Source organism: Diabrotica undecimpunctata, chromosome 10, assembly GCF_040954645.1.
Source record: "Diabrotica undecimpunctata isolate CICGRU chromosome 10, icDiaUnde3, whole genome shotgun sequence".
Taxonomy (NCBI): Eukaryota; Metazoa; Arthropoda; class Insecta; order Coleoptera; family Chrysomelidae; genus Diabrotica; species Diabrotica undecimpunctata.
Genome location: NC_092812.1, coordinates 19,612,232 through 19,626,365, shown reverse-complemented (window position 1 = coordinate 19,626,365; position 14,134 = coordinate 19,612,232). Strand labels below are relative to the sequence as shown.

At 31.4% G+C, this 14,134-nt stretch overlaps 1 protein-coding gene across 1 annotated transcript in view; it reads right to left on the bottom strand.

The window, feature by feature from the left end:
• Window positions 1-630: 630 nt before the first annotated feature.
• ras (Inosine-5'-monophosphate dehydrogenase ras) overlaps window positions 631-14,134 on the bottom strand; it is a 62,205-nt gene continuing 48,701 nt past the window's right edge. Inside the window, exons 8-9 of the mRNA XM_072545855.1 lie at window positions 12,966-13,109; window positions 631-6,164 (exon numbers count right to left, since the gene is read on the bottom strand). Of these exons, the coding sequence (XP_072401956.1) occupies window positions 6,059-6,164; window positions 12,966-13,109 (250 nt within the window). The 3' untranslated portion in view covers window positions 631-6,058. The remainder of the gene's footprint in view (window positions 6,165-12,965; window positions 13,110-14,134) is intronic.

The window sequence follows — 14,134 nt, the reverse complement described above, 5'->3', positions numbered from 1 at the left end:
TGAAGAAATTAAATGTCAAGTCGAAAATAATTAACATTCATATTTCATATCAATGTTAATCATATTAAACAGTACCAGCTATATGGAAACTAACTGTAATTATATTACCAGCAACCAACCAACAACAATATCAATACCAACAGCAATATTAACCAACACAGCCACTAAAAAATCAGGACCAAATAAAATCCTGAACACCAAGAAAAATCCAGAACTAGTTAGGAAAGTTATTTAGATCAAAACGGAATACGTGGGCAGGCTTAGTGGCGGGAAAGAATAATATTTAATTAGTAGTGTTAATAACATAAAAATTTACATTAGTATGGTATCTCAAAAGAGATCCAACAAGTATTTTTATGACCCTTCTGATGTTCATTGGACAACGGTCGTATGAGGTGAGCAAAAACAGCTAATTTCAAAATATTTAAAACGTATTTTGCGTAAGTAATAAAGGTAAATATTTAAATCTAAAATGCGTACTTCTAGAAACACACAGAACATTGAAACCTAACGCATTAAACAATTTGTCAGACATAATATACTTTACGAACTTTAAACAAAACGGTATTAACTTAGGTAACAGTACTGTGTAAAAATCTTAATAGATTAACGTAATATATAAAGACGGCATCAATCCTCACTTTTTTAATAGCAAATATAAAAATAACAAACAGTAAAATCTTACCAATCTAACCTGACAGGTAAATATGTACACAAATACATAATATATATATATATATATATATATATATATATATATATATATATATATATATATATTATCTCAAAAATAAAGATATTTTGTTAAGTAATGTTAAAATATTATAAATTTTTTTCGATATATACATACATAAACCATACTTACATTTTTCTGCACACAAAGATCTTTTTAGAACAATAATTGAGAAAACTGCTGGTTAACTGATTTGAATGACTATAAACTTGTAAATGATTGATCGAGCTTCAGCTTTACATTTCAACATACAATTGATAAAGCTGCTAAAAATCCGCCCACCTAGATAAAAATGTAATATTTCTTTACTAGACAGCTAATTGACTGACGGATGGTGTCAATGTGGCAATCGATATTTGACGCATTCTCGGTAAATCCACATAGACCATAGAGCCCCAGTTTAAATCTACATTTACAGATTTCTGTTTGTGTTTTTTAGCAAAAGTAAATTGTTATTGTGGTAATGATTGTATACTCGTAAAATAAAAGGATACGCAGACAGAAAACTCTTGTGTTCTTATCGTGCCTATCCGTTTCGTATGTTGGCAACCATCATGGCAATCTGTATTTTGCAAACTGCTGCTCTGAAAAGATTCGTGGTTGTTGTGTAGAACCACGTACGTCTTCGCCTACGTGATACGAAATCCGTCGCCCTCCTGATCCTCGTTTTCCTTCTACTTTTCCTTGTAGAATTAATTGCAGCAACCCATATCTTTCACTGTTCCTCACGATGTGACCGAGGTATTTGATTTTGGCTGTTTTTATTTTTTCCAAGATACAAGACTAACCAGGACTGAATAATAGATCTATCGGGGGTACTTGGAGAACTTATATATAGCAAATATGCCGAATTCCCGATTACTTGTTTGATAGATAATGGAAGATATACAATAAACCAATTGTTACGATTGATGTAGACAGCTTCCAGAAAAAAGAACTAGATTTTTAATGAAAACTTCTTTAGCGACGTTGTGCACTTTTTGGATGGGGAAAAACCATTGAATACGCGACAGATTTTTGCGACCGTCACCGCTACGCAAATTGGTGGCAAAGTCACACAACTCGATCGTGACGTTTGAGGCCTCGTTGGAAAGAAGAGAGTAACTATTACAATGACGGAAAAACAAACATGGCGCATTGTCAAAAGGGCATTACATCATATCTCCGTTGTTATTGGTTCGATTTGAGCGTGTGGTGCGTTAAATGAAAGGGGAAGGGATAACGATTATATTAAGATAGAAACAACAAACAACGCGACTACCAAAAGGCACTACAAGGCAGCTTCGTTATTAGAAAATAGATTAACTATAAGACAACTTTTGATTTATTGACTTAAGAAGGCTTCTATCAGAGTACACAATAAACAACTGATCAAATATCCTCATATACGACATAGCAAATAAAGGATGTAACGAATATATTAAGATATCGGTATCCAAAAACTACACATCACCATATCTAGGTAGGGTTTCCTAGATAAGAACACATTATCTACAGAACGCAATGGAGTTGGATAATTAGTTCATATTTAGGATACAGCAATAATTAAATAAAATTATCACATAAAATAACGAAAGTGTTTTCAGTTCATTGGTCTATTTTCATCAATATGGACTAATTTTGATATGTACCACCTGATCTTCGACTTTTATACAGTAAGCGCTTTGCTAGTAGACACATTGGTACCTAATCGCTAGGATTATTTGATGTACTGGGATAATCCGGCCCGTTCTTACATGTAACCTTCAGCCGTCGCTCACAGATGGCGGTGCATGGCATTTCATTTGTAATTGATTTCTGTTGAGGAGCACATGGCAAACGAAACTATACAAAATAGTTTCTCCATAAAAAATTTTTCTTTTGTATTATTTATTTATATTTATTAATCATTTTATATTTATTGAATTATGTTTTTAGTTTGAAAGAATTTCGTTGTTTGTGTTCCAAAAAATACACAGATCAGAAAGCTTATTTTCACATTCTTAATTACTTATTGTAATGTACTATAAAATATTACCTCGAAAATATGTTTTATTTATTGAAATAATATATAGTACCTATATACAATACAAACTTTTGAAGTATTATTAATAATTGACGCCTTTTGTGAAGTTACAATAGTATATTAAATTAGAATTTTTTTCTGATAGGTTTTACGAGCAAAAGAATATCAAAAAAAAACAAATATGTGATGTTTTAATACAAATACTCGACCTACAGTGAACTCAATTAAACTAATTAAACAAGTTTTTGCTAGTCTGATTATTTACTTTTATGAACTTCTAGGCTTAGACAAGGAAAGGGAGGGGACGCGTAATCGTATGGAAGTGACTGAAGCCAAACCGGCACCAGAAAGTTTGCCAGGCCATATTTTATTTCTTCGACAGATTGAGAATAATGGATATATATCAATAAATAGATTTTTTTCAAAATTTATAATTGAAAATTGACATAATGATCACTTTTTGAATATGATTTTATCATTACATATTTTTTAGTAGATCAATATAGTGTTTCAGTAAATCAGTAAGTTAAAATCAGTAGATCTACTGAAAAATCAGTAGACCTGGTAACCCAGCGATAGGTAGTAATGGGCAAGGTACAGGCACCAAAACATGACGGTCACATCGAAACTGGCTCCACTTTTCAAAGATTTATTAAATGAGAGTTACCTGTCCTCTCTCTTTCCTTGTCTAAACTTCTAGGTATAAAAGTGCAACAAGGGGAAGGGTCCAGGACTGTATCAGACCAATGTGCCCATATGTCTACTAGCGTGGCGCTTACTGTGTATTTGGTTTTCATAAAAAGCAAAAATGTTTTACCTAGATAGTGAATGCAACTCCTACTAAAACCTAGTTGATGCTCTCTAAGATAAAAGTCCTGATCGTGCCACCATTTTAATCGGAAACCGTACGTTCATCGAGATATGTCAGAAAAAAATAAGTATGGTATATCCTTTAATATAATGGGAATAGGTTATGAGCATACAATTGTCTAGGCCAATTAAGTTAGTTTTAGTTTTTTCTGAAAAAGTGTTCTGTTGTCGTCAAATCTCTAAATAGACAAGTTTTAAGTTATGAGCAAAATAATGAGTTTGACGTTTTGGTTGTTTATTTAAAAATAATTCCACTAAACAATTGATGAATTCCTAGATGACAATCTTTTTGTAATATATCATACTACACATTTCCATTATCAAACCAGTCTATTACAGTCGTGGCGAAAAAAGGCTATTTTTTAATAACTTGATTGGTCTAGTCTGGGGTCTTTTATTAAACTAAAACAAATTTCAATGTTTTTTTTTTTTGTTATCTGTTATATCATACAGGCTACATGTTAATATTCTGCACCTCACATTGCGGAAATATAGCCTGGCTGATCGGGCAGTATTTAAAGTAGGATCTTTGTCTGTACAGAAAAACGTAAACGATGTTGGATGATTTTGGATGTATTCGTAGTGAGTTGACAAAATCCTAGTGGTTAGTAATGGAAGTAGAGTGCTGATGGAAAAGGCATTCAGGCATCAAGCGCCAGATAAACATTTTCAGACCATAAAGTTCTCTAAAATGAACAAAATTATACATCATAATGGGTCTCTGAAGTAAAAAACTATGGGGGAGCTATATTGTATGAGAAAGAGAATATTCTGATGCGACGATTGCACCATTGATGCAAAAATGGAAAATAATGATGATTATGAAATGCTCAACATTGTTTTAACTCAGAAATAAACTTTAGTTATCAAAAATCATCTACATATTTAAAAAAATTTAAAAATGGAATAAGAATTCGAATTTACCATGTTTACTGGTAACTAACCACAATTTTCACTTCGAAAATCGTTTTAAAACCATAAATCAGAAGTGGAAATCGAAACTTCAAATTAAATATATTTTAAACTCAAATTGTGATTAATTCCCAATAAAAATTGTAAATTGTATTAAGATGTCACAAGGAAATAGCTTCAGAACAATATTGACAAGTCAAACCAAATAAAGAACAGATAAAAAGATAAAATGAAAATAATGAAAACAATAAACCGAAAAAGTTATTTTTCTTAAATTCATAAATTAAATTGATATTAAAATAAATGGTACTGATTTAGTGTTGACATCAAAGTTGTGTCTAACAAAATCATTTTATATAAGATGTTTAAATAACCCTTTTATAACACTAAACTAACGCCCAGTTCCACCAACGCGATTTAAGTGAAAATTTGATCTTAAGAAATAAGTCCGTTGAGTTTCGTTCCACCTACTAAAAATATATACTTAAGTACAAATATTTTTGCTTAAGCTTAAGTCACCTACTATGACGACTTCAGCAAACATTTTAAGTTGGAGCATGCATTAAAATATAAAGTTGGAGCACGCATATGTCATAATATGACAGAAGATTAATTTCAATGCATGCATATACATATTATATTGACACATAAGTGAGGTTAAATTTCTTCTGTTGATCATCGATGTTAGGTTAACTCGCATTTTTTCGGTCTAATTTGATTTTTTATTTTTATATTCTTATTTAATCTATAGTATAGTATATCGTAATATAGTAATCTATAGTATAAAAGTAGTATATAGTATATAATAGTTTATAGTGTATATATAGTGTACGTAGATGTTTTTGTGTCGATAGGATTTTTATTTTTATATTTTTTTTGTTGTAAATTCCACCGAAGTGTATAGTTTATCGTGTATGTATAGAATATAGTGTGTACTATAGTTTAAACTATTATATTTATTTTACACTAGCTACAATATAAAATATCAAAATATACAAGAATGCAGGTCACCAATTACATTTACAATAAATATTGAAATGACATTGAATTGAACACAGCATCAAAAATGATACAAATGTTCTTCTTTTTCTTCTTTTTTTGTTGTTTGTGCATTAATAACGAGTCAACAATTTAAGAATTTCTGACAATTTTGCAAAGCTGGTATTTCTGAGAACTTAAGTTTTTTCTTGGTTAAGTTAAGTAAAAACTTGTATGGTGGAACGCAAATTACAACTAAGAAATTTTTTGATTAACCAAAACTTAGGTAAGAATTTACTTAGATCACGTTGGTGGAACCGGACGTAAAGGGATTATGTAAAGACTAATTTAAAAAATTTATAACACTATTGAAAAACAGATTCAAAAGTGATTCAGACTCTGAAATTCACCTTAAAAATTGTAATGTACTAGATTTAATCATATTCTAATTTAAAATACTTAACACGATAAAGTAATATAATGAGGAATTTTTCTCCTCCGTATAATTTGTCAGTGTTGAACAGATGTAGTTTGAAACCTATGGAAGATCATCGGAATTGTTAGAACAATCTTTTTTCGTACGAAAACAGACTGTGCACATTTCCTTCTGCTTGGGCAGAATGTGTTCTTAATTCAAACCGAAGTTGGCCTGTATACATGCTATCCCTGGAATATAAATAAAAAAATAGTGATCAGCATTATTATACAGAACTTTCTAAGAGTTTATTTTCTACAACAAACAAGTTTTCAGTAATATACAGTAGTCACCAACTATGAAGAACCAATGGCGCGCATTTATGATACTTAGAGAACGCACACCGGTACATACAATTGGTACATAGGTTACTTCGAACATTGTGAAACAGTGGCGTGCATAGTTTAAGACAATCGTTACTGATAAGTAGTTACGCTACTGACAGTAAGCCAGAATAAGGTTTAAAGAGTAAGTGGGCGTGTCGACTTTTAAGTAACCGAAATCTGGTTTGTAAGCTGGTTCTTCAGATTTGGCGTCCGCTGTATCTCAATATCTAAAATTATTTCTTTATTACGACAATTTTTATTGCTGTACATGACAAAATTACGCAAAAATACACAAAGAAAGAAGTAACGATTTATTCAATAATTAAAAATAATATTAATATATTCAATAATTATCAATAATGAAAAAACAATGTACAGGTAAGGAATTCCTACAGGATAGTTTTGAGTGAGATGCAAAAGATTAATTTTATCACAGGATATATTAAACCTAAATGATGGAAACATAATTTTGTGTTTTTTCGTATAATGTCTATAAATTTGGCGTTGTGAAAGACCAGTTATCTGTGAAAAAATCATCGATTTCATCTAAAAATCTTCTACAGATATTTGAAGGTTCTAAAAGATATATGAGGGGTAGCTGATGAAAAATCCGTAAAGATGTACAGCTGATTTTGCTTTTTTTAAACGATCTTAAAAAATTAAAAAAAAAAATAGTTTTTACCTATAAAACGTTTCTTATACATTTTAGAGAAAAATGGTTTAAATAAAAGTTGTAGATCGTAAAAAAGTCTTTAATATTATTATGATATTGTAATTTTGGAATCAATTAGCAAATTATCTGATTAATTAACATTTAATTAACAAACCAAAAAAATTAATTAATTTTATTATAAATATGTGATTAATTTTTATTACAGACGCCAAATTAATAATTATGTTGTCTTATCTCAGGGTTCTTATTTGAGCCCAGAAATACCTTTACCTTATATAGTGTTCGATAACAAGGGGAGTAGAGGGAAATAAATAAAGGAATTCAAATGTGTGCAATAAAATTAAAATATAATGATAAAATATCTTTGAACATTTTCATACAAATAAACAAATCCCTTGGAAATAAATGTTTTCTTAAATTATATAGCTATTACATATAAAATTAACACAAGAAAATCATAAAAGTTTAGTTCAATTAATTGTCTCGTCTCAACAATTTGCCTCTGTACTTTACTATAGTAGAAACCCTCAATTCAGAAGAGTGATATCATAGTTTAAACGCGGAATATCCTCAAATTTAAATGTACACAGCGGCCCTCGAAAACTGCCTGTTTTCTCGATTGCAATTTGCGTTTCCTCATAAGAAATTACAGAATATATAAAGTAGTATATTTATTTGTGCTTCTCTATAGAAAAACTGACCAGGAGTTGTCGTACAGTGTAGCCAAATTTTGTTCACAAGTAGTAATTATGGTCATACAAAACCTGTATTCTTCCACGCAGCGATTATTACCGTCATAAAAATACCAAAAAACATGATTTTTTCAATAGTAAAAATTAACCACAAAATTGTAATAAAATAAATTTTATTTATATGTTCCGTTTCGTTACGTATTTAAATTTATAAAATAAAAATCGATATTTTAAAACATTATTTTTCAATCGTTTGGCAATGTTGGAATTAGCGAGGGAACTCGGTTTTACAATGCGGATCCAGACATGCAGTAAAACTAGTTTTTATTATTTTTTGCCGAATAAATGAACGAAGAAAACATTGGTGTTTCTATGGGTAAATAGTGCATGTGTTTTTGTGAGTATATTTTATGTGATAAGTTTGTAAACTTATTGTTGTCAATACTGTTTTATCAATACTGTATTGTAGTATTGATAAAACGTGTTATTGATAATAAGAGTGTGTTATAGCTTGTCGTTTTATAGTAAATATTTAGTTATATTCTTTGAAATTATTGTATATATAGTATATATCCAGATTATTGAAATACAATGGACGAAAAACCGAGTTGTTCCAAGAGAAGACAGCAAAATTCTGATGTTGATTCCAAGAATGAAAAGCCGCAAAAGAGACGGAAAATGTTAACGTCCGAAGAGAAGGTAATGATACGAAACGTTTATGAAGGAATTGTCGGCAGAAAAATGGCATTAAACGTTAGCCAAGCGGTCGACATTTGTAGCAGTTTAACAAAAGTATCCGTTAGCTGTATTTATCGTGTACTTAAAAATACATCGGAAAATAAAAAGCAAGAAAAAGGTAAAACTAGAGGTAGGAAAAGCATTGTTTTGGATGACGAGACAAGGAATATTATACGTCGAAAAATTCATTCATTTTATTTTAGGAGTGAAATTCCAACACTGAAAAAAATTTCTCAAGAGCTCGAAAATGATGACTCTTTACCCAAGATATCTCGTAGGGTCTTAATCAGGACCATGCACGAAATGAACTTTCGATACGTAAAACGCAACAGAAAAAGTATGCTATTAGAAAAAAATGAAATTATTCTGTGGAGAAGAAAATATTTAGAAGAAATACGAAAAATTCGCAGCACTGGATGCAAAATATATTATTTGGATGAAACCTGGATTAACCAAGGTTGGAAAAGGTCATACAGTTGGAAAAGTTTGGCAAGATTTAAATGTCAAAAGTAAACGCGAAGCATTTATAGAAGGCTGATATACAGGATTGAAAGCTCCATCAGGAAAGGGACGGCGTTTAATCGTCACCCATATAGGAAGTGATACAGGGTTTCTTGATGATGGTTTTCTTCAATTTGAGTCGAAAAAAACAGGTGATTATTAAAGAAATTGAAAGGGAGGATTCAACAATGGCTTACAGAAAAGAAGATTGCATACGAAGAATCAATGCTCAAAATTTAGCTCCTTGACATTGCACGGTTAAGGAAAATTGAATATCTTAAATATGCTGTAGATGAAACTGCAAAAGATTATGGTGTCAAAGTTCTGCGTCTACCACCTTATCATTGCGAACTTAATCCCATTGAACTTATCTGGGAGCAAGTGAAAGGAGAAGTAGCACGCAATAACAAAACGTTCAAATTAAACGAAATTAAGAAACTTTTGATTCAAGCAATCCTCCATGTAACTCCAGAGAAATGGGCTAAATGTATAGGCCACATAATTAAAGAAGAACATCGTATGTGGGAACTTGACACTTATATAAAAGTTTTACTAGAGCCAATTATAATTACACCAGGTGGTGAAGATAATGACAGCGATAGCAGCACTGCATCTTCAGGTTTCGACAGCGAATAATATTTTCTAATAGTTTAATAGTTTAATAAGAACATCAGCATAAAAAACCAAAAACAAAAAAAAAAAGAGAACATAGTAGTTTGTTTTGTTTTATACTGTTTAAGTGTTTTGTTCATTTTATTTAATAAGACAATATGGCTCTTGGCGAACACCCATTTAAAAAAAGTATCGCGCCACAAGACATACCTCTGGGGTGGTGTGGAAACTGTCTTAAAATTTGTTTTAAAAAAATTTCATTGTGTAACTCTTTAATTGTCAAGAGCAAATGAAAATTACCCACCCAGACGAACTCTATTATCGGTCCCAGTGGGAAATAGGAGTAGAGGCAGACCACGACTGAGATGGAGGGACGGTGTGGACGAGGACGCAAGGAAAATCGGCGCGGCAAATTGGCAACGGTTGGCGATGAACAGAAACGACTGGCGAAATAGACTGGGGAAGGTCAAGGCTCAACTAGAGCTGTAGCACCACTGATGATGATGTGTAACTCTTTAAGGACGGGTCACGTCAAAAGACGTTTTAGCGTAACTTCCGCGACAGCCGGTTGGTATCAGTAAACTTTCTGCAAAATTACTTCTTTTTTATAGCTTTTTGTTTCTGGCATTCTGTATTTTTAGGGGAATGTAGGGAATGAGCCACAAAATATTTATTCATATGTTTATTTATTGACGTTTCGATCTCTATATCCAGAGACCGTTTTCAATTATACAAATGATAGTACTATTTATTTTCTATGGCTTTTCGCTTGTCGTTCTGTATTTTTAGAAATGATGTTGGGAATAAGCCACAATATATTTATTCAAATGTTTAATTTACGGACGTTTCGATCTCTATAAAGAGACCGTTTTCAAACATACAAATGACAGATATATTTATTTTTCTATAGCTGCTTGTTTGTGGCATTCTGTATTTTTAGGGAGAAGGTTGGACATAAGCCACAATATATCTATTTACATGTTTAATACATTGACGTTTCGATCTCTATTCCGTTTTTAAAGATAGAAAAAAAAGAAAATAAACAATATAAGATTATAAAAATATATAATAATAAACAAATAAAATAAATATAACTATCATTTATATCTTTGAAAGCGGTCTTTGGATATAGAGATCGAAACGTCAGTAAAAACTTGTAAATAAATATATTGTGGCCTATTTCGAACATTAATATTTGAAAAATAAAATATAATTAACGTTAAAATAAAAGTAAGTGTACGTCACTGGATTTCCAAACAGCGTTCCGCATTTCTGGGTCTTTAAACGATGACTCACTCTCTCAAATAGTGAAATTATACTATAAAACGATTAATTTTAATTAGCTTCCCAGCGAAAACTCCTTTCCTAGTTCTGCTAATAAAAACAGGACTGTCTATCCGAAATGTCCTAACAAACGTTTCTTTCTCATTTTAGCTGCCAAACTCTCCTTAGCTATGAATCTCCCGAGGAATAGTAATTTGTTTGTACTTACAAATACTGCAAACTTTTTATACTGCCAATTCTCCAACTCAGGATTGAAATAGTAGCACTGTTTTCACTTTCATTTACACGATTTCTCCACAAATTAAAATTTTCTTTCATCGTTCAAAAAAAAAAACTACCGGCTCTATATTTCTTCTCCTGGATTCGATCTTCTCTCCCTTAAAGTCAAACAGCAGATCCCGATCCTTTCGGCTTTCAAATATTTCCTCCAACCTGCCAATTCCTTCCATAATTTCTTTTTAACCGTGCAAAACTTTAACCGTGTCTCTATTTCCCATTCAAAACATAAAAACCTACTACTCAAAAATCTACTTTCAAATTCCATAATTTTTTACAAAACATACGAGACAACATACTTTCTACCTTTAATGACCTGTTTTGTTGATAACAAAAATTAATCCTTGAACAACAGGTAAACAGATTTCCCATGATGTTATTTCAATCAAACATTTTCTTTTCATTGGAATTACTTAAAACTAATACCTCAAATATACTAATTTACATAATTCGGAAAGTCCCAATTGACAATATTTCTAAATTCAAAAAATATTAAAAGATAATTTTAAAAAACCCTTATTTGTGCAGTAATTTAAAAATGTTTAAAAATTTTTGCATAATGACACGTAATATAACTACTCAAAATTGTGGCAATTAATGTGTGCTAAATTTCAAACAAATCAACCGAATAGTTTATAAGTTATTAAATTTTTTTATGCCGAGAACGATTAATTAAACAACCCAAATAGTCCCTCTAGAGATATTTTGTAAATCGCAAGCGATTCTTTGAAGCTTCATTTTTAAGGTATATTAAAAAGAAACTTCAAAATTTTATTAAATTTGTTATTAAAAAACAGTTTGAAACGGGCCTGATTTTGAGCTTTGAGAGCTCAAATGATATCTAAAATGATTTTAGATATCTAAAATGTATAAGGAACGTGTTATAGGCAAAAAATATTTTTTTTTTTTCACTTTTTACGATTGTGCAAAATTTCTGTGCGTCTTCATGAAATTGTCATCAGCTACCCCTCATATACCATTTAGAATTTTTAAATATACGATTTCTTCAGTTTTTTTCTTCCTCGACTGGCACAAATGCCATTCCTTATTGTGGCCTCTATTTGATTTCACTTTTGGTATCACTCCAATATCTGCCATTGTGGCAATTAACTTGGCCACAATCCGAAAACCTCTCTTAAAACATATTGTTTCAGAAAATTCCATTCTGCTTTATTTTTATTGAAAATGTTACAAACGAAACCCATGCTTAGATCGTGTTTTAATGTAGATTTTATGAGATGGCATACGAATTTTCTAGAAATCTTTTCATAAAATCCAAGAATTTTTCATATTTTTTAGAATTTTTTTCTTTCTTGATTAGAAAAGTTAGTGTCATTATACAAGTACATACTTACATCCAAATATGTTCGAAATAATATCCTTATGAACATCTAACTAATTAATGGGAATAAAAACAGTCCATCTTTTCAATCGTGGCTAGAAATATCTGATGAATGATAAAGTGTCCGCTAATTTTTTGTAATACATAATAGTCTACAATTATTCCCATTCAAGCCACTACAACTTCAAAATTATTCGTAACGTTAGAACTATCTGATGTTATAGTAAATTTATCCAATTTAAATATATTATGTAATAAGGTTTTCTAGTCATCGTTTCTTTGTTGACTGTTACATTCTTTAGCAGCGTTCAATATTTTTTGACAATGTACCAATTTTCTTCAAATTCTTACAGAACCCTCTGCCACTGATCTCTCAAAAATGTTAGTTAACCAAAGTTGTTTCTCTCTTTTATCTATCTTCCACTTCGTTATTAGTTTATTTTTGTATGGCTCGTCCACTAGGTTATCTTTGCTTAAGTGATTCAGATTTGTTATTATTATATGATTACTTTTGAATGAACAATATAATACATATCAAATTAACTTACCTAAGCTCATTCAATGATCGCACTCCAATATCCTGACATCCATGTTTAATACCACACTGTAAATAAGGCAAAAACCGCAATACTGATCCTTTGTCTACAATACTGCCACTAACTCCCTGAGCTACTTTGAGTTTGTCTACTTCGCTGAAATGTAAAACATATATAAATATAATTTACTGAAGTATAAATTATTAGATACGAGACTAATAAGAATAGATAGAAAAAAAATTACTAATGGCAATAATAAATGAGCTCGCTGCGCTGTCTGTCCTCGCTGTCTGTCATGTTATCCAGCCAATGCAACTAATGTAAACTGTTCACGATGGAGGTGGAAATTGATTCATCCCTACCGTTTCTCGACGTTATCATAAAGAAAAACCAATCCCAAGGTTTTCATTACTCTGTTGATCGAAAACCCACCTAACCAATCGTTACTTGCCATGCCAACTTTCATCATCCACCTTCACAAATTAATTTAGTCATTAACACCCTTGTCTCCACATCAATACGCCTTTGCGATGATGCAAGTAGACCGCTGAGCTCTCTAGTTTAAAACAAGCCCTCATCCACAACGGTTACAGCGAAAATCCGATCAATACGGTTACATCATACGAAAGTTTTTCTTCCTTACGTCAAAGGTGTCACTGACAAAATCGTCAAAATTCTAAAATCAAGAGGAATAAAGACAATATTTACCCCCCAACAAAAACTTTCATCTCATATCCAATCAATCAAAGACAACATTCCAAATGAACAACAGGGAGTTTATGAAATTCCTTGTGCAGACTGCCCCCAATCTTATATAGGCCAAATAAATCGTAGAATCCAAAATAGGATTGATGAACATTCAATTTCTGTTCGTAATTCCGATTCAACAAGAATTATCCGAGAAGCCATAGAAATTGAAAAGGCCAAATTGCCTCAATAGAAGAGATGATGGCATCCGGTTATCTTCGACATGGAGACCACTCATAAAGAAAATATCGTCCGCTCCACCCGCCAATCAAAATCCTACTGTCAAAAATGTTCGCGCCAATCCCCACACTAACCACCACCCAAATCACGTCATTATCGACTGTAAAAATGAACCGTCCTCTGTTCCCAGTAGCAGTAATGCATTGATTAGTGTTCAGTGTAGTAGTGTCTGAGGGCTCGGGAGACTGAGACCT